We start from the raw sequence: 20,645 nt of genomic DNA on the forward strand, positions 1-20,645 counted from the left end.
GAACTGGACCTTGATCCTCTTTTCCAGGGGACTGGACCCTGGTTCTCCTTTCCCAGGGAATTGCCAGCATGCAGATGGTTGAGGTGTTCTGTGTGCTCTGAAGAGCTCTCCCCTTTCGGGGTCACCAGTATCATGCACAGAAATTCCTTTTTCCCTGCCCTGAGTCCCATATCTGAGGTGTGTGCTCCGGAGCTGGGGATGGCTGTCACTTTCTGGGAAAGCTGGGAATTTATTCAAGCCAAAGCCAGATGCTTCCAAACTGGGGCCTCTGGCATTTCAGCTTCCTTCAGACCTTTTTTACCGGAGCTGTAAAGTCACCTGACAACAGGCCATGAATATTAATGGACTTTAGCCCCAAGGCAGAGGGAGAAGTGGGGGTTTGTTATCAGGTTAAAAGTGGACGGCTGCTTTCATGTGGGAGTGTGTAACTTCCATAAATAAAACACCAGATGTGCTTGGGTTCTGTTTTCCTTTAAACAACTTGGGAATTCTCATAAAGAACAGGAATACCAGGACTTTATTTCAACCCTTTCCTGGCAGGAGTCATTGTCTTGGTTTGGATAAGACAGGTGCCTGCTAAGGAAGGCAGGAGCCTCCCCTGAAATGGAAAATGTAAACCCTCCCCACCCCTCTGAATTGCTGTAAATTTTAAATTAAGGGGCTCTCAGGCAAAAATATGGGAGCAGGAATAACAGTTCTTTAATAGGGAAGAAAATAAAAAGATAAAACGAACAATGCAGTGAACCAAACCAACCCTGCCAGAGCCAGAGCACAGCCTGACACCCTGTGGGTCAGGGTGCTGGCAGCAGTGCCATTGGAATTGTGGCTCAGCCCTCCTGCAGTGCCAGGGGTGCTTCTGCTGGAGCAGGGATCCTGGAGAAGGGTGCAGTCTTCCTCTGAAGGTCCAGGGGAAGAGGCAGCTGCTGTTCCTCTGGGAAATCCAGTGGAGAAGCTGTGCTGGTGTTCCAGAACCTCAGATTCTATCCAGGTAGGAATGCCTGGCTCCTCCTTCTGGGCTCACATCTCCCAGTGGGATGCTGCAGTTCTTATCAGCCATGCAGGGACATTCAATGGCCTGTTATCAGCAGGTGTCCCCTCCCCAGGGAGGGGTGGGTGTGATCACTCAGAGAGAGAGAAGGAAAACTGCTCACTCAACAAAAAAAAAAAGCTGTCACAGACACATTCTATGAAAAATCCTTTCCTTAGGATTATTTCTCCCGAGAAGCTGAGAGGCCTCAGGAACAAAATGTGAACAATGATTACCTGCTGCTTTGGAATGCAACAGGTGGATCTGTGATTGGTCTCATCTGGTTGTTTCTAATTAATGGCCAATCCCAGTCCAGCTGTCTCAGACTCTCTGGTCAGTCACAAGATTTTATTATCATTCCATTCTCTTCCTTCTTAGCCAGCCTTCTGATGAAATCCTTTCTTCTATTCTTTTAGTATAGTTTTAATATAATATATGTAATAAAATATAAAATCAAGCCTTCTGAAACATGGAGTCAGATCCTCATCTCTTCCCCCATCCTGGGACTCCTGTGAACACCACCACAAGCTGCCACACTGATGGTAACAGAACAATCTGGAACAGTCACACAGGGGGAGCTGCTGCATGCCAGGCTGCTGCAGGGTGGGTACCACATCCAGCATCGGGGCTCCTGATGCTCTGAACCCTCCAGATTAGGCCAGGTTTACCTGTAAATCCTCCCAAACCAGACCTGTCTGCTGACAGGATGTTGGTGCAGGTGTTGCAGGAGGATGGTGGAGAACACACAGTGCTGTGCCCCAGGGAGGGGATGATGCTGTCAGTCCCTTCCTCGGCAGGGATTTGTGCTCAGGATATATTTGAAACAAATCTTGCACAGGTGCAAGGCTGGAGGAGCAGGATGGGATTCTTCCAAAGAAGAATTTTTCATTTTTAAATGAGCGTGGATTATCTGTAAAAAAATGTGCTATATAGGTGAAAGTTGAGAGCAGTGTTCTCTTTCTTAGCTCTTCCTTGAAAACAAAAAGCAAATATAGGTATTTCACAAGCAGATTATTTGAAACAGTTTTGACAGAATTCACCGAGGAAGTTTCGTATTGAATTTATTTTTGTTTCCATGGCCCTTTGATTAAAACTAAGAAGTTTTCCAGGAGCTCCTAAACATCCACTGTGTGTGACCTTGGAAATCAGGCATTGGTGGAGCCTGTGGGGTGATTTGAGGTGTCCCATACTTGGTTTCAAAGCTCTGTGGGAGTCTCCAGGAGGAGTGAGCAGTGCTCTGTGCCTGCTGCAGCTGCTTTGGTGTCTCACCACCACAAACATGTGAGCACAAGAAAACCCAACCCCTCTCTGCTGAGGATCTAGGTGGTGCAGTAGCATTCTTGAACACTGGCTTGTTTTTGTTTTGAAAAATCACCTGAAAATTTACATTTCTGGGTGATGTGAAGGGTAGGAGTGATCAGGACACAGCAGCTGCCCCTGAATCATCTGAGCTGTGAGTCCAAGCCAGGATCAATCCCTCAGCTTGGATTTGAACTGCAGAGTTTGTCCAAAGCTCACAGAGCTCAGCCCTAAAATGATGACAGGAAAATCCTCACCCTCAGGCAGTGATGCTGAGCCTGTGGTGAGCTGGGGGATGAGGAACACTCCTCCTTTTATTTATGGATGGTGTGTTTGGGTCAGGGAGGAAGGAAGTTCCATAATGCTTCGATAAATACAAGCTCTGGGGAGCTGCAGGAGTGTTTGCAGAGCCCAACCACAAAGCTTATTTTGACAAAATGTGGAGGCAAGGATCATTCCAGCTCTGGAGAAACTCAGGGCTTGCAGGGGAACCTGCTGAGACTGGGTCTGGTTGAAAGATTAAAGGGAATTTTATATGAAAGCTGCAGTTAAAAATAATAATAATAATAATAATAATAATAATAATAATAATAATAATAATAATAATAATTCAGGTGTGCTGGGCTTCATGTGGACCCATACCTCCCCTCAAACAGACCCTGCATTTAGGCACTTACTCTGAAAATGTAATTAGAATTTATGAAATTCTAATGTGAAAATGTAATTAGAATTTATGGAATCCATACTTTTAAGGCCCTGCAGAGTGCAGACTGCCCAGAGTCCTCCTCCAGCTCCCTGCCTGGACCCTGCCCTGCCCACAGCCCTTGGAATGAGCCCCTGTCTGCAGGTTGCTGCAGAGAGGGGATTAAGCAAATATAAACCCTTGGGGATTTCATTAAGCTCTAGCAGGTCTTAGGATTTCTGAAAATAAAACAAAACTTGCAGGGTCTGGTGTTTGTGAGCAGCCAGGGTGCTCTGAGCCCAGACAGGACCGAATTAGAAGAGGCTGAGGGAATTAAACTCCGGGGCTCTTTGATCACATCAGCTTTGTTTTGATTGCTGTCCTTCTCCAGCTCTGTTCTTGGCTGGAAATACATTTAATTCTTCATGACCTGACAGGCTGGTGTGCTGCCTGCAGACACCTTTCCTTGCTGCTGTTGCAGGGCTGACCTGGGGCTGGGTGGATGCAGAATAGAAGTGTCACTTCCAGGCATGGCCCTGCAAGAGCCTCCCTGTCACCACCCACGTTCTGCCACCCTTCCATCCCCATGGATGCCACAGGATTCCCTCTGCAGCAGAGATCTGGCAGTGATGGCAATGGGGCTGGCTCTGGGTGAGCAAGGGTAAAACCAAGATTTATCTGCAGTAGCAGAAGGAAACCCTGAGCACGGCGTGGCTGAGGCTCATTCCTGGCACAGCTGCAGCCCATTCTTCTTCCATCCAGCCCTAAAGCCTTCAAACCCTATTTGTCTCCATTTTCTGCTCTCTTGTAAGAAGGAAATGCTGCTTTACAGAGGAAAAAAAAAAAACCAAACCCAAAAAACTCCAACTTCTTAAGCACAGATACATTTTTGGAGTGCCTCGCTTGGTGCCAAATGTCAGAAATTTGCCAGCAGCTGATAAATCTTTTTGAAACCGCCCCATATATTCCACACATCCAGCTGAAACTTGGAATTCCCTGAACTCTGGGTGATTTTGATCTGTATCCGAAAATAATGGAGTGGTCTAGCAGCGATGCAGGGGTGGGGAGCGTCTCCAGGGCTGGTTCGTGGCTCCCGGGGGGATTTGGGGGAGGATGGAGGATGCTTCAGGGGTGAGGCTCAGGTTTTAGCTCCTTCAGCTCCCCAGTGGAATCCGTGGGAGCCGCTGAGGAGCGGAGGGAGGGATCCGGTAACAAGGGGTGGTGATTCCTCCCTTCTCACCTGGTGATTAGTCACTCACTCTAATAAAAGGTAATTTGAGAAAAGTGCTCTTTGTGCCTTCGAGGTCTGGCCCACGCCCTGATCTGGGGTAGGGAGAGCTCTGGTTTCGGTGGGGGAACGTTCCTCATTCTTGACTTGAGTTACAAAAATTGGTTGAAAATGCATAAAGGTGTCTATTTTGTGTTTTTCAACCTTTTAGTTTAGGTTTTTGTGGATTAATGCTACCCAGGGTAACTGTGTGTGTTTATTTGAAGGGATTTTAGTGGAAAGAGATAACAGTTCTAAGACAAGAGGGAAAACTTTTAAAACAACAGATCTACAATGCAGAGAAGTTTTGTCCTCTCATTTTCATCAACAAGAGGGTTGTTAAAGAGTGAACCAGAGAGTTGGGATATCAGGGGTGTTCTTATCCATGGGAGCCCCTCCAGGACAGGAATCTTTTGGGTGACATCTGGAGTGTTTGGGCAGGGAAGGAGTGGGGATGTTTTTCTTATTGGCCCTGAAAGCTCCAAATGGGGGAAAGAGCTGCAGCAAAAGCAAAAAGCAGTTGGGTTTGGGTTGGTGCAGCATCTCCAGCACAGGCAGGAGGTTTTGGTGATCAAGGTGGGAATTGTGGCCATGCCTTGTATTTTATTGCTTCAAAGATGAGATTTTTTTCCTTCCCAGTTTGTTCCCTGTTCTGCCTCAAACCTGCTCCTGAAATGGAGGGGAAGAGGAGCCCCAGTGTGTCTGTAAATGGAAACTCCCAGTGCCAGCTGTGCTCCAGGTGCCCTTTGGGCTCCCACAGCTGGAACCAGCCCTGCCTTGCTCTGGGTGGGATTTCCATCTGTGTGAGTGCTGCTGGTTCAGCTCAGAGCCAGGGAAATGCAAAAAGCTCTTTGCCCATCAGGGCCAAGAACAAGATGACAGTTTTTGGATGGTGTTACAGCTCCAGATTCATGGCAAGCACCTTCCCCAGGCTCCCCCAAAGCCCTGGATTCCCTGGGCAGACATTGAAACACCCACCCAGGGCTCTCTGGGGCTTGCTTGGGATGGTCATGGCTTTGTGGCAGAGCTCTTGCATGTTTGCAGCATTGGTTTGCTTAGCAGAAGACCAAAAGTATTCAAATAATTACCAAAGATTGCTGACAAACAGGGAAAGAGCTGTTTGCTGTGGATATCTGCTTGGACATTAAAGAATTCCACAGAAAAATGTCACTTTCTTGCCAATTTGGTACATTTGTCTTGTTTTGTTGAAAATAACTGAAAAGTATTTCCTGGCTCAGTACCACTGTAGAGATGTGTGAAATAAACAGCTCTGCCCTTATCTTAGCCAAGTGAAAATATTTCCAGTTTCCCCAGAATTCCCCTGATGAGGATTAGCTTCTCTGATGATTAAGAGGTTCAGGATTTTGGTGGAAACAAGCAATCCTTTTAAAAATCTTTTCTTTTCTGTTGGTGGCTTTTTTTTTTTTTTTTTTGGTCTTTATTTCTTATACTTTTAGGGGGTCACAGTGTGAATCCCTTTGCACATATTCTTGGAATAATTTGTAGCTCTTTGCTCCCTGTTTCTCCCTCATTGCCTCTGACTCTGCCTGGGGTGCCCTGAGTGCATCCTGGAGTCCCTCATCCATCCTGTGTGGATTTGCAGGTCTCATCATGCCAAAACAGGACACTTAAGGAAGATTAAGCCTTAAATGAAGTGAGAGAGGAGTTTGCACTGAGCTGCCTCACTCCTGCTTTGCTGGAGTGTAAATCTTTCCAGCCCAGCCAAGCTGGTGTTGAGTTATTCCCCCATGGCTGCACTTCTCAAACAACCCCACTACTGTGTCAGCGAGGGCACCCTGCTGTCCTCACCCTTTTTTACATTAATTTCTATTTTTACATCAGATAAGAAGCTCTTTCCAAACTCCCCACATGCTCTCACATGTTTTCAGGAGAGGACGGGGTTGGATCTGTGTTTGTGCAGACAGGGAGAGTTTAAGGCACTGATTAATGTTTACAGTTTGCAAAAATATTCAGCTTGTGTTGGTCAGAGTCCTGATGGAGCCTGAATAAAGCTGCAAACCACGGGGTCAGGTATTTGGAGGCCTGTGTTGGCTGGGAGGGTTTGGAGCCCACACCTCTCCTGAGGGTGGCCCAAGAAGAGGAGCTGGGGGTTCAGAGGTCAGCACTTACAAGGCTTTGTCCTTGGGATTTGATTCCTGGCTTGGAGTGACATCGAGCTGGGACTTTCAGAGCTCTCTCTGAAGTGTCTGCTAAACAAACTGCTCTGCAATAGCATCAGCTTTGTGTGGAGAGGCAGGAAAATACCAGAGGATTGGGACCAGGTTTTGAAGGAAAAAAACTTCATCTCAGCCACTCAAGAACTTCCAACCTGAGCTCTGGTCAGAAGGAGAAGGATGTTGTGGCTCAGTGTCCCACTTTTCCTGCCCAGAATTGCCCAAACTGTGTTGGTTCACTCCCAGCAGAAGCACAGACAGTGGGTGGGTGTCACAGTTGCTGTGGTTTGTGAGGCATGGCAGGTTCTGGGGGAGCTCAGGTGGGGATGGGGCTCTGCCCCAGGAGCAGGCACGCTGGGGCAGTGCAGTGGAGAGCTCTTAGAGAAAACATCACAAACCAACCCCTAAACCACAATTCTCACAAGCTCTTGTTTATTTTATCCCACTAAGCACCACTTGACATGGAGAAGGATATTTGCACTTTGCATGGCCTTCATAGGACAAGGGCATGAGCTCCAAAAGTGAATGAAAATTCCCATTTGAGCTGGATTGTGCACAAACATAAACCTGATTCAGCACATGGGGGTCTCAGTTTAGTTCCCAGCTGATGTTACACAGTTCAAAAACTTGTCTGGAATATATTTGAGCATGCACCCCAGGACATGCTGGCCCCAAATCACAGACCTCATCCTTCAGCTTGTACTGATTGCACTGTGCTGGAGATGACTGCTGTGGATGTTTCACCTTAGAGACACCTTTAGCTCACAGGCAGTTGCAGGCAGGCACTCGGAATGAGCCCATGCAAAGTAGAAACTCAGTTTACCTCTGGTGGAAAAAGTTCAGGCGATGGTGAAGAGAAAGGGAGTGGGTTTTGCTGGAGAGTTAAATCCAGAGTTTATTCCAAGGTGACACAGATCTGAATCTCAGTACAGCTCCAACAGAACAGGGACCACATGGCTCCAACGCCTTTTAAGCCCACAGGGAGAGGGGAGGGAGAGGACAGGTGAGCCACCAACCAGGTGGGAGGGGGAGGGTCTCAGGGGACAATGACACCTGGACAGGCCAATGACCCCAGGTCTGAGAAGAATCTGTTGAACTTCTGCCAATCACACGATGCTCTTGCTGGAATGTGGAACTTGACAGACAGCAGTTAGGAAGAGGGCAGGGGGAAGGCAAGGAGGAAGTAGAGCTTCACACCACAGCAAGCTTGTTCCTTTCCTCACCTCTTCCATGTTCCATCTCCTGCATGTTTCTGCTTTCCCAGTCTCCATCTGGCCATTTCCTTTTATCTGGAGTCCCCCCCCCTTTTTTTTTTTTTTTTTTTTTTTTAATGTCAGAAGAAACATGGTTCAGGGTTTGGGGTTTTTTTTAGGTTCGTGGTTTAGGTTTAGGGTTTTTTTTTTTTAGTTTTGGTTTTAGGTTTAGTTTCATTTTAGGTTTTAGGTTTTAGTTTTGGTTTAGGATGAAGATTCCAGCACTCCTGTTTACCTGAGCAGGTTGACTGTGCCTGTGCAGGGATGAATTAACTCTGGGGCTCACGATGCTGTTGAGCTGTGGAGCACCACAGTGCCAGCTCTGATCTGTTTGGCTCCATACACGAATTTTAAGACTGAATCTGAATGAAATCCTGTGAGAGGCAGGGGCCCAGCCCATCCCTGTCCCTGTTAAAGGATGCTGGTGCTCTCCTGGCTGGTTCCCAGCTGCAGAAATGACCTGCTGCAGATCCTCATGTGTTGCCACACTCCAAACAACTCTTGGTACTTAATCAGCTGAAATAAATTAGGTGAGGAGGAAGCTGGAGCTGGCTCTGACCTGGCCAAGCATAACTTATTACATAAGCAGGGCTCAGTTTGTGTTTGAGCCTGATGTGCTCTGGATGCCTGTGCTGAACCCCTGAGCTGTCTCCAGGAGTCTGAGCCTGGAGTCAGGCTCAAGGAGTCAGCCCAGCCTGGAGGAGGCTCAGTTTTGTGACCAAACTTGTAGGACACATGAAGCCACAACCTAAATGAGATAAGGTTTATGACTTTCTGTCAGTTTATCAATCTGTTCAGTAATTCTGGCCTCTTTGATTAGCTATTCCAGCATCTCTGAATTCAAGTATTAATTAACTGCTATTAATATGGATGGGTCACTGTTCATTTCCCATCTGTGACTCTGCACAGTCTCATTCCCAGTTTGGCAACTGGCAGTGTGACTTCACAAGGTGCTGCCAAGCACAGGAGCTGACCATCCTCAATTATCACTTCCCCTTCCATCCCTAAATAGAGAGGACATGTGCAGAAGCACAAGCATTATATATTATATTATATTACATCACATATTATATTTTGCATTGTATATTACATTACATTATATATTATATTTTGCATTATATATTATATTATATTATATTACATTATATATTATATTTTACATTATACATTACATTACATTATACATAACATTACATTATATATTACATACCATTGTATATTACATTATATATTATATTTTACATTCTATATTATATTTTACATTATATTATATATTACATTATATATTCTATTACATTACATCATTTCATATTTTATATCATATTTTCCTCACTGTGCTGAGGTTCTTATCACAGTCCAAGGAAAGGGAATTGAGCAGGTTTGTCACAGAAGTCCCACTTGTTTTGGGAGCTGCAGGAGGAGTTCCCAGGTCCTGGAAGGTCCCTTTGGTGACTGTCTGAGGAGTCAGGGACTCCCTGAAAAGCAGCTCTCTGTGACCCATCTGCATTCCAGACAAGGCTAATTGAAGACAGACAAGTCTTGGTAACATTTCTGAGCAGAAGAACCCAGCCTGGCCCATTTCTCACAGCTCTCTTCATTTCTGCCTGTCAGCACCTCAGTGTCAGAGCTCCCCATGGCAGTGCCTGGGGCTGGGGGCAGCATTCCCAGCACCTGCTCTGGGCCAGCAAGGACAATCCATGTCTTGCCACGGGGTGTTTTGGGATGGGTGAAGGATTTAATAATTCCAAGTGGCTCCTGGCAGGGTGGCAGCGTGTCTGTGCACAGCCAGGGCTGCTGGAAGGCAGCACCGTGGGACATGGGGAGTGCAGGTGGAATTGCTGGGGGCTCTCAGTGACATTTCCCCTTCTCCTGTCCCATCTCTTTGCTCCCTTGTGGCATTCACATTCTCTGAAAAAAATTCCCTTTGCCCAGGATTTTCCTCCTGGGAAGCTGAGAGGCCTCAGAGAAAAGGAAAACAGATCTTATCTCATTTGCTTCTCCTGTGTTGTGCTCATGTGGAATGTGTTTGGAGATTGTTCACCCACAGGTGATTGTTCCATTGCATTCTGCTGGGAGTTGTTTTGGCTCATTGGCCAGTTGGGGCCAAGCTGTGTCGAGACTCTGGAAAGATATATAATAATAGAATATTATAATAATACAATAAAAGATATATAATAATATAATAATGTATTAAAAGATATATAATAATAGAATATATTAGATAATTTATTATATTATTAGCTAATAATGAAAGAGTTTTCATTATTATCTTTTTAGCCTTCTGTAAGTATCCTTTCTGTATTCTTTAGTATAGGTTAATTTAGTATTCTTTAATATAATATAGCATCATAAAATAATAAATTAGCCTTCTGAGAGCATGGAGTCAGATTCATCATTCCTCCCTGCAAATACAATAATCCCTCAGTGCTGAGCATCTCCCTGGGGACTCTGCTGGACCCAGCAGGCAGCTTGAGCAAGGTGTGTGTGCAGCACATCAGGCTGGATTCTCCAGACCATTTCCAAACACTCACAGCATCCTTCAGAGAGGCCACTTTTTCTTTTTTTTCCTCCACAAAGCAACTGACCCAAAATTTTGTCTGTTATTTTTGTTAAAATCAAAATAATAACGAGAAGTATGTGGGCTGTTGCCTTGTGTAAATATTAAGATGAGCTGAAGTGGTCCCTGAAATGTTAGGAAGCTGCTCTTGGAACAATCAGCAAAGGGGACTCGTGACTGGAGTCCACCTTCCTTTGGAAATTGCTGCAGCAATAGCATGAAATCCCTATTTTCCTCCTGGATTCAGCTAGTTTCAAAATTTTTTGTGGAATGCTATTCATTGCAGCCTAAACCACAAGTTTTAATTTGGAATTTTACTATGGCCAAATAATACTGTGAAAACGTCTCAGAGTAGCAGGGCCTGCTCCCCCAGCTCAGCCCTGCGAGCACATTGTTTCAAAACATTCCAGAAAGTTAAATGAGGCTTTTGAGCTTGCCTCTGGAAAATCCAATAAGCTATTCCTACTTCTTATTTAATGAAAAAGGTAAAATAAAATTCCCTTGCTTGCAGGAAATGGGAATGAGCATTATGGTTTTCTTTGGAGCAGCCACAGTGGCTGTTCCTCATTTCAGCTTAAATTTGGTGATTAAGCTTTGCTTTTTGTCCTTATTTTAAGAACAGAATTTTGGTGTTGGGTGCTGTTTCAGCAGCTGGCGTTGTTTGAGGGAGGTGTGATGGTAATGAGGCACTTCCACAGTGAAATACTCCCTGCTTGGTGTAACCCTGGAGTTGTGTAACTTGGTGTGGTGTAACCACAGCAGCCTGGTGCTCCAGGGGGAGATCCTGATCCCCCCTGCCCTCCTTCCATCCCTCCTCAGCCTGGTTGGGGGCAAATCCACGGGTTTATTTCAGGGTGGATGATCAACCTGAGCCCCCGGGCTGGCCGGGCATAATGAAAACCAAAACAAAATTCCTAGCAATAACAAACAAAAATTTCACAACTATCTATCTACTATTAAAAAAAATTTAAACATTACAAAAATTAAAGAAATTACAAATTACATTACTAAATTATTCAAATATCTATTCAATAGTTTCCCAAACCCCAGCCTGGTGCTCCAGGGGTAGAACCTGATCCCCCCTGCTCGCCTTCCCTCCCTCCTCAGCCGGGTTTGGGGTAAATCCACGGGTTCATTTCAGGGTGGAGGACCAGCCCCAGTCCCGGGTGGATGCAGCCATGGCTCCCTCGCCTTGGCAGGGTCGCGTTTCTCCACGCGTGGGCTGCGGGGGCAGCTCCGGGCCCGGGCAGCCCCGAGAGCTCCCGCCCGTGCCGGGGGGGGGTCCGGGGCGCTCCCGGGCCCGGCGGTACCTGCGGGGGGCGGAGCGGGACCGCCCCCCCGGCTGAGCCGCCCGCACCGCCCCGCGCATCCCTCTGCTCCGGCCCGCCGCGGCGGCAGCGGCCGCGTCCCGTCCCTGCCGTGTCCCGCTCTGTCCCTGCTCCGTCCCTGCCGTGTCCCGCTTCATCCCTGCTCCGTCCCTGCCGTGTCCCGCTCTGTCCCTGCTCCATCCCTGCCTTGTCCCGTCCCTGCCGTGTCCCGCTCTGTCCCTGCTCCGTCCCTGCCGCGTCCCGCTTCATCCCTGCTCCATCCCTGCCGCGTCCCGTTCTGTCCCTGCTCCATCCCTGTCCCGTCTCGTTCCATCCCTGCCGTGTCCCGCTCCATCCCTGCTCCATCTCTGCCCCGTCCCTGCCGTGTCCCGCTCCATCCCTGTCCCGTCCCGTTCCAGCCCGGTTCAGCCCCGCTCCATCCCCGCTCCGTGCCGCTCCATCTCTGCCCCGTCCCGTCCCGCTCCGTCCGCGCTCTGTCCCCGCTCCGTCCTGCCCCATCCCCGCTCCGTGCCGCTCTCATGGGCCGGCCCTGGGCGCTGCTGTGGTGCCTGGGCTGCCTGGGCGGCATCCCGGGCTGCTCCGGCGAGCACTACCGCTACCTGTGGAGGAGCTGCTACCCCTGCTACCTGGGGCGAGCGGGCTACCCCAACCTGCGGCCAGGTACGTGGGTGCCCTGGGAAGGTCCCTGTGGAACCAGGCTTTTGGCGGATTCCGTGTGCCGGGCTGGGGCTCCCTGCAGGGCTCTGCCTCGAGGGGTTTGTCCCCAGATCCCCCAGCTGCAGCATGGAGGTTCCAGGCTGGCGGCCACCCAAGTGACAGACTGGTGACCTGGCTGTATATGTGCCTGTACTTTGCATTACTGTATTTATTCTTACTTATTTATTAATATTTATTTATTCTTATTTATTATTATTATTATTATTATTGTTATTATTATTCCTAATATTATTATTCTGATTATTATTCCTATTATTATTATTGCTGTTATTACTATTGTTATTGTTATTATTATTCCTCAGTGCATTTCTTACTCTGAAAAATCAGTTCTGGCAGAGGGGGAGAGAAACAGGGGTTTCTTCACATCTCTTGCTGTCCAGCTGGGTTAAAGATAGCTCCTGTGCCACATTCCTTAAAAAGCCAAATGCATGCATTTTGCTGGGGTATGTAGATTCATTTTTTCCTCAGATCCAAAGGACCTCGCCCCAGTGCAGGGCAAAAAGTGAAATGTTCATGTTTTTAACGTGAAAAAACGGTGCCTTTCTCTCTGGGTGAGGTTTGCTGGGGCTGTGTGAGTGTTGCTCAGCAGATTCTCCCCCAGGACAGGGCTCGGTGTTATTTGGGGTTGGGTTTGTGCAAGGGGAATCCTCTGGCAGCAGCAGAGCTGGGCACGGCCGGGGGATGAGGCAGAGGAGCCGTGTCAGGGATCACTGCCCTGGAACATTCAGCCTCAGTGTCTTTGGAAGCAATTCCCAGCCTGCTGCAGCGTGGGAAGAGCTTGGCCAGACTTCCCATGGAGCAGGTGGAGGGGATGGAGCCCTCAGTGCTCCCTCTGCACGTGGCTCACGTGGGGTGGCATCTGGGGACACGGAGCCAGGTGTGGGTTCTGCCACTGCGCCCTCCCTTCCTCCTCTGTGTGTGCTCAGCTGCCTCCACGGCAGGAAAAGCTTGTGGGGATTTAGGAAATAGTAGAGAATATGTGAAGGTCACTGAAGAATTGGGATGCTTGGGTGTAATGCAGACATCAAGGAATGCATTATCTCATCCTGGGATAATGCTGATAAATAAATAAATGCCCCAAGCAGTGATATCAGGAGAGTTGTGAGATAGAGCTTTGGAAAGGGGTGAGTTGCTGCCTTGTTATTTATGGATCAGATGTTTGTCTCAAGCTCACATCGTGTTTGCTGTCTCCATCCAACTGTGTTGGCTCAAAGTAACTCTCCAAATCAAGCTCCTGAGGTCCAGCTTTGTGCTGGATCCAGCCTTCCCTTCCCTAGTGCAGAATTCCTCAGATCCTCATCCTGAGGATCCTGATCCTGTTTCTGCTCCTCTCAGCTCCGTGGACAGGCAGCTCTGTGCAGAGTTGGCTTTATCTTTATCCTTGGTGTGAGGTGCCTCTGGCCCTGCACAGCTGGGAGCTTCCCTGGTGGGTTTTTTATCCATCTCGTGACTCACCCTAAACTGGTATCACTGTGGGTTTGCTTAATTGGGGTAATTTGTGCTTTGCTGCCTGATCTTCTGTGTGACAGGTAAGAGGAGCTCTCTTGGTGCGATTTCAGAGTCCCAGATGTTGTCTTGGTGTGATTTTTAGGGTCAGTGTGCTGCTTTCCCTGCAGCTCCATCTGCCCAGGCAGCCCCCACGTCCCCACAGCCGTGTCCCCTCAGCTGGCAGCTGCCACAAGGCACAAAGCTCTGCTGTGTGCACATCACCGGCGGCTCTGTGCGTGCCAGGAGAGGGAGGAGGTGCTCTCTGCAGTGCCGAGTGGCTCTGGCTGAGCTCTGGGCTCCTTGATGTGCTCCCTGTGTGCAGACAGGGCTCTGCTGGGGCCGATGGCAGCGCTGGGTGTTGTGTCCTTACACAGCCGCCCCTACAGGAGGAGCTTTGTGCTCTGCTGGGGACTCGCAATCCATCATCCCGGTGAGGTGGGTGCTGTGAGATCCTCTCTGAAGCAGCCAGAAACAGCAGAGCTGTTGTTTGATCCTGCTCCGTTAGCTCCTGCAACAGCGACCTGCATTTCCAGCCAGGGGTGTGGGATTCACATTCTCTGAGCACAGAGACAATTTCCAGCCAGGGGTGTGGGATTCACATTCTCTGAGCACAGAGACAATTCTCTCTCTCACGTTTTCTCCTGGAGAACCGAGAATAGAATGATCAAAACAATTCTGACCTCACTGGCTGCTCCTGTGTTTGTGCACAAATGAAATGCACTGTGGAATTGTTTACCTGAAGGGGTTTGGTAATTGGATTCTGGTGTGAGTGTTTTGTTTTCTTGGCCAATCTCTGCAAGCTGTGTCCTGACAGTCAGTCAAGAGAGAGTCACGAGATTTTGTTCAGTTGAGTTCTTGTTGGTGTTCAGTTTAGATGTAGTGTAATATAGTATAATAAAGTGATTAATTAGCCTTCTGATATCATGGAGTGTAAGAGTGTGCTTCTTGTTGATGGAGTGACAAAATTATTTTTTGTCTCCTTAAAAGGAAAGAAGTCCAGAAATTTCTTTCTTTGATTAAGTGAAAAGACACTTCATAGGACTTAGGGGATTTCACTTCAGATTTAAGGATAGCTAACTGGACAGAAACTAAAAAGTCTTGCCTAGGCAATTAACTAAAAAAAGGAATGAACAAAGAAACTAAACTGCTTTTGTGAGGTGTTTTTATTAGAAGCAGGAACGTCTAGCACCTGGCTTAGTTTTTCTGTTTGTGATTTTGCCTTTTATTAAACCTTTTTCTAACACTGCAACAAAAGCCATCCTGCTATTTATTGTACCTCTAAGAGTAGCTGAACTATCTTAATTATGTCATAGGCCTCCTAGAGCTCATTAGACCTCACTGGAAGAAGTTATTATAACAATCCTGCTCATCACTCTTCTTGCCAGTCAGGCAAAATTACACCAATACAGGGGCTCCATTCCCAGCTCCGTGTCTGGGAATCCACAGGGAGATCTTTCACTCAGAGTGACAGCCTGCACAGGGGTAAAAAACAGTGATGAGAGAAGGGTGGAGAGGGTGAGAGCAGCAGCAAGTCCAGGGCAAGTCCGGGTGCTTGTTGCTGCGTGCACCTCTGCTCTGTGCTGAGTAATCCCTAATTACAGCCCCATCCCCAGGCACTCCGGGGGCACAAGTGGGAGCTGGGCCACTCTTCCAGCCCCACTGCTCAGGGGCAGGAAAAGGTGAGCTGAGGACAGAGCCAGGAGCTGAGGCAAAGCAGAGTTTTCAGTGCAGCAGAGTGTTCTGAAGCTGATGCATCCATTCCTGAGGTGCCCTTGGAATCCTCTGCTGGGGATGGCACAGGTGGTGTGGGACAGCTCTGGGCATCTCCCACCTGCAGTGGAAGGAATTCTGGCCTCAATAACTCCCTGCAGCTCTTGAAGGGCTCTCTCAGATGCCTGGTTAAGGATGAGATGAAAGCTGAGGGTGTGGAGGTGCTCTGCCTGCCCCAAATGGCCTTTTCCTTCCCTCCAGTGAGTCACTCACCTTCCCAGCCATCCTTCCTCAGCCTAAAGGAGGGAAAAACTTCCAGGCTATCAGAGAGGAGATGAGGCATTGTCCTCTCCTGTGGTCTCCATGCACTGTTGGACCTTGCCATGGCTGTCTTGTCTGCACACAGGGAGTGTGGAATAACAGGGCATCCAAATTCCTCAGGTTATTCATGTTGGGACTATGTGACACATGCAAGAGATGAAGTAATGCAGAGGGTTTTTTCATTCTAATCTGTGTCCATAGTGTGGGATTGGCTGTGCTCCCCTGCCCAGGAGCAGGGACTGTTGGGTCCTCTCCATGCACTCTTTTTACTCCTTGAAATTGCTGAATTATCTTCCACAAACTGGTACTGGAGAGATAAACTCACTAAATCCCACACATGCTCATCTCAATGGATTTTAATTAACCTTTTCCCTGCAGCCCTGCTCTGTAATCCAGGATAATTGCTGCAGGGATTAGAGCCTGGCACTGCTGCTCAGCCAGACAGAGCAAACCTCAGCAGAGTTCTCCTGCCTGCTCCCAGCTGGGCTCCATCGCCTCCTCCTCAGCCCTGCAAGGAGATAAACTGCCTCCCTACCAAATATTTAATACTTTGCAGAGCTGCTGTTGCCACTTTCTTCCCCCTGATGTGTAGCTCTTGCTGGAGATAAATCAGTATTCCTTTTGGGTTTGTGTTCATCTTCCCTGTGTTTGATTGCTCTATTCCTTGTGTTAGTCCATGCAGGTGTCTAACCAAACCTTATTTTGTGGTTTTGTGTTCATCCTCCCTATGTTTGATTGCTGTATTCCCTGTGTAGGTCCATGTAGATGTCTAACCAAACCTTTTTTGGTTTTGTGTTCACTTTTCCTTTTTTTGATTGCTGTGTTCCCTGTGTTAGTCCATGTAGGTGTCTCACCAGACCTTTTTTATAGGTTTGTGTTCACCTTTCCTGTTTTTCACTGCTGTATTCCCTGTGTTAGTCCCTGTAGGTGTCTGAGGTTTCAGGGATTGTTTCTGCTCAGGGAAGAGGCTGGGATGAGCCTTCCTTGCAGAACTCCAGTTTCTTTACACTTAGATCAATACCTCTGCTATCTCATAGATCCAAACCCCATCCCCAGCCCTTGCTGCGTTGGGCTCCCCCTCAGCTGGCTTTTCCTGGTACCCAGTGCCCTGTGCATGCAGAGCAGGGCTTGGCAAACCCTGTCCTGGCACGGCTCTGCCTTGCTCAGAGTCAGCTGAAGAGAAGCCTGTATGCTTCTCATTTGCTCTCCTTTGGAATTATTAATTCCAACCAGATTTTGTCAGCTCTCCAGGAGGAAAAGAGCCCCGTGCCACGAAGCACAGCTCACATGGTGTCACGTAGGGCTCGGGCTCCTGCTGCCAGGACCTGCACCAGAACATTCCCAGAGCTGCTCCTCCTGGCCCTGGGAGCAGCTCCTGTGGCTTCCCAGTCTATTGCATTTGTAGGGAGGAATGATGAGTCTGACACCCTGTTCTCAGAAGGCTAATTTATTATTTTATGATACTATATTATATTAAAAAATACAGAATATATTATTTTCTGATACTATATTAAAGAATATAGATTATATTATTTTCTGATACTATATTATATTAAAGAATGTAGTTATATTAAGTAATATAGAATATGTTATTATATATGATAGAATATGTTATATACTATATGATATTAAAAATACAGTTATATTAAAGAATATAGAATATATTATATATCAAAGAATATAGAATACTAAACTATACTGAAGAATACAGAAAGGACACTTACAGAATGCTAAAAAGATAATAATGAAAACTCGTGACTCTTTCCAGAGTCCCCACACAGCTTGGCCCTGATTGGCCAATGAGTCAAAACAATTCACATGAAACCAATGAAACAATCTCCAAACACATTCCACATGAGCAAAACACAGGAGAAGCAAATGAGATAAGAATTGTTTTCCTTTTCTCTGAGGCTCCACAGCTTCCCAGGAGGAAAATCCTGGGCAAAGGGATTTGTTCAGAGTGTGAATGCCACACCAGTCCATATTCCCAGCTGACTCACTGCCTGCAGGTGCTGCTGCTGCCAGGGCTGGCTGGTGGATCTGCCCCTGGGGACAGATTTGTTTTGGTCACACCCTGGTGCAGGGTGTCCCAAAATCTCCCTGGTGCTGCAGAGGAGATCAGGGAGGCTCCAGGAGGGACTCTGGGGTTTGGGGCTGGCAGGGAAGGTGATGGGTGATTCTATGGCCCCTCTCCCCAGCCAGGAGGGGGTTGGGATGGGGACAGCCCTCGGCAATCACGGAGATTTAGAGGGTGAAAAGTACAAGGGGGGAAGAGGAGCCATGGAGAGAGGAGATGTAAAATTACTGAGTGTGAGTAATGGGGTGAAAGTAAGAAGTTTACTCAACACATCACTAAGTTTCTTGGACAGTGAATTCTCAACAGTTTCAGATTAGAGTTGAAGGGAAGCAGTGGAATAGTCATTTAAATTCAGACCAAAAAACTTTATTATGCTACATGAAACCTTCCCAAACCCCAGTTTTCCTGTTCTTGAGCTGAACAGAGCCAGTTCTGTGTATTAATAGCTAATCCTGCCCACAGAGATGAGCAGGGAGTGCCTCAGGGGCTCTAGGGCTCTGCAGTGTCCCAAGTGTGTGCAGAGGAAAATGAGTTAATCAGAATTAGGTTGCTTTGACCAGCCTCTCAGACTCATGCCATCACATTTTTCCCCTTGAAAAGCCACTTTGGCTTTGGCTCACTCTTCATAGAGCATCACTCCAAGCTTATGTTTCACCTCAAAAACCTATTCATTTTCCTTTCTTCCAGTATTAAGTGTCTTGGAAAAAAAACAGGAAGAAAATACCAAAACCTCCTAAAAGGCTCAGTCCACTGAATAGAGCAAAGGGCTGGCATTGCAGAAATTAGCATTTTGCTGGGTTAATGGAGAGCACAGCTGCAGTGGGAGCTCTGCAGGAGGAGCCCAGCACTGCCAGTGCAGCAGGACACCCCAAGACAAGGTTGGGGGAATCCCTGGAATCAGAGGAGGGGTTTTTATGATCTCCGAGCTTTAGGTTTTAATGCTTTATGCCTTGCTAAGAAAAGTGCTCCGAGAAAAGATTTTGTATTTGCATGCAATTTGTATTTTGTGTGTAATTTTGTATTATCACTGCACAGCTCAGGAGACTCAAACAGGCATCACCTTTCCCACTTTCCCCTTCCACCCCTGACCCAGACCTTCCCTTGCTGCTGGCTGATTTTCTTGGCAATTAATCTGACGAACGTAACATTTGGCTCAGCCAAGGCTGTGTTTCTCCCTTTTTTTGGTGCCCTTTTCCTGCCCAGTGGGGGCTGTGGGTGAAGCAGAGCTGGGCTGGGGCACTGGGCACGTTCCTGCACCTCTGGCGTGCGCGGACACGGCCGGCTCCCCGCCCTGCCGTGATTCACTCAGGAAATGTTTCTTTATCTTCTCACTAACACTCCTGGATGGGAGCTGAGCTGGGAGCTGAGCTGGCTCAGGGCTGGCCTTGCTGGGAAGGGCTTGGGGGAGCTGGAGGTGAAGAAAGTGCCAAGAGAAACTCAAAGAAAAGCCCAAATGGAGAGACCCAAGCTGCTGAAGTTTTTCTCTCCGTGGGGAAGTGGGGTGGTGTTTTCAGGGGTCCCAGGACGAGGGAAGAGATGAGAATCCTGACTCCATGTTTCAGAAGGCTGATTTATTATTTTATGATATATATTATATTAAAAGAAAATTATATATTAAACCTATACTAAAAGAATAGAAGAAAGGATTTCATCAGAAGGCTAGCAAGGAATAGAAAATAATGGAATGATAATAAAATCTTGTGACTGCTCACAGCCTCGACACAGGTGTCTGTCATTGGTCATCAAGTAAAAACAATTTCACTTGCTGGGTAAACAATTCTCCAAATCTCATTCCAAAGCAGCAAAACATGGAGAAGCTGAAGTTTCCCAGCTTCTCAGGCGAAAAGAACCTGGCAAAAGGATTTTTCATAAAATATGTCTGTGACAGGGAAGGGAATGGCTGGTTGGGTGTTTTGCTGTTCCTGGAGTGGGATCTGGTTGCCCCCTCTGATCCTTTCCAGTCTCAAAGGTTGTGTAGGTGCACAACTGTGCACACCCACAAAGGGCAGGAATTAAGGAACTGTGCAGCTCTGTCCTCATCATCTCCATGTTTCTGATCATGGCACAGGGAAAATCTGCCTCAGAAACTTAACATTTCCTTTGACAAGCAAGGAAGTGTAAAATAAGAATAATCCATTATCCTGGGGTCAGTGGGAAAGGTGACCATTGGCAGGTGATCAGATGAGGATGGTTTGTGCTGACTGACAGATCAAACTGGATTTTTGTGGTTGTTGTTTACTGGTTGCAAGTTTGTCCCTGGAATTTCACAAAACAGCTTGACTGAACATAACAAAATGGCCAGTCTTGTTCCCTTTGCTTTCATTCCTCAGTTCTGGAGTCAGACAGCAGAGGATAAATATTCCTGAGCTTTTCCCCTTGTTTTTTTGCAGATGTTGATGAGTGCCAGGTGCACAACGGGGGCTGCCAGCACCGGTGTGTGAACACCCTGGGCTCCTTCTACTGCGAGTGCCAGCCCGGATTCCGCCTGCACACGGATGGCAGGACCTGCCTCGGTAAGGCTGCCCTGCAAATCCCCTGGCAATCTCTCCTTCCAGCCTTTTTCCTACCAGGAAATCCATGGCAGTGAACAGAAAACCTTGATTTCCTCACTGCCTCCCATGCTCTGTGCCCTGAATGTGAGATAATGCTGATGGGTTTGGGTTCCTCTGTGTCCCTGTGTCTTCCCTCACAGTTTCTGTCCCTGGGTTCAACACATTTCCATGTGGCCACATAAAACTGGGGCTG

General features: G+C 47.6%; 1 protein-coding gene across 1 annotated transcript in view; it reads left to right on the plus strand.

Moving 5' to 3' along the window:
* Positions 1-11,665: 11,665 nt before the first annotated feature.
* The window catches only part of LOC132337793 (multiple epidermal growth factor-like domains protein 6), a 47,878-nt gene continuing 38,898 nt past the window's right edge, over positions 11,666-20,645 (plus strand). The window contains exons 1-2 of the mRNA XM_059866684.1: positions 11,666-12,247; positions 20,291-20,413. Of these exons, the coding sequence (XP_059722667.1) occupies positions 12,106-12,247; positions 20,291-20,413 (265 nt within the window). The 5' untranslated portion in view covers positions 11,666-12,105. The remainder of the gene's footprint in view (positions 12,248-20,290; positions 20,414-20,645) is intronic.

The sequence above is a fragment of the Haemorhous mexicanus genome, chromosome 23, assembly GCF_027477595.1.
Source record: "Haemorhous mexicanus isolate bHaeMex1 chromosome 23, bHaeMex1.pri, whole genome shotgun sequence".
NCBI lineage: Eukaryota > Metazoa > Chordata > Aves > Passeriformes > Fringillidae > Haemorhous > Haemorhous mexicanus.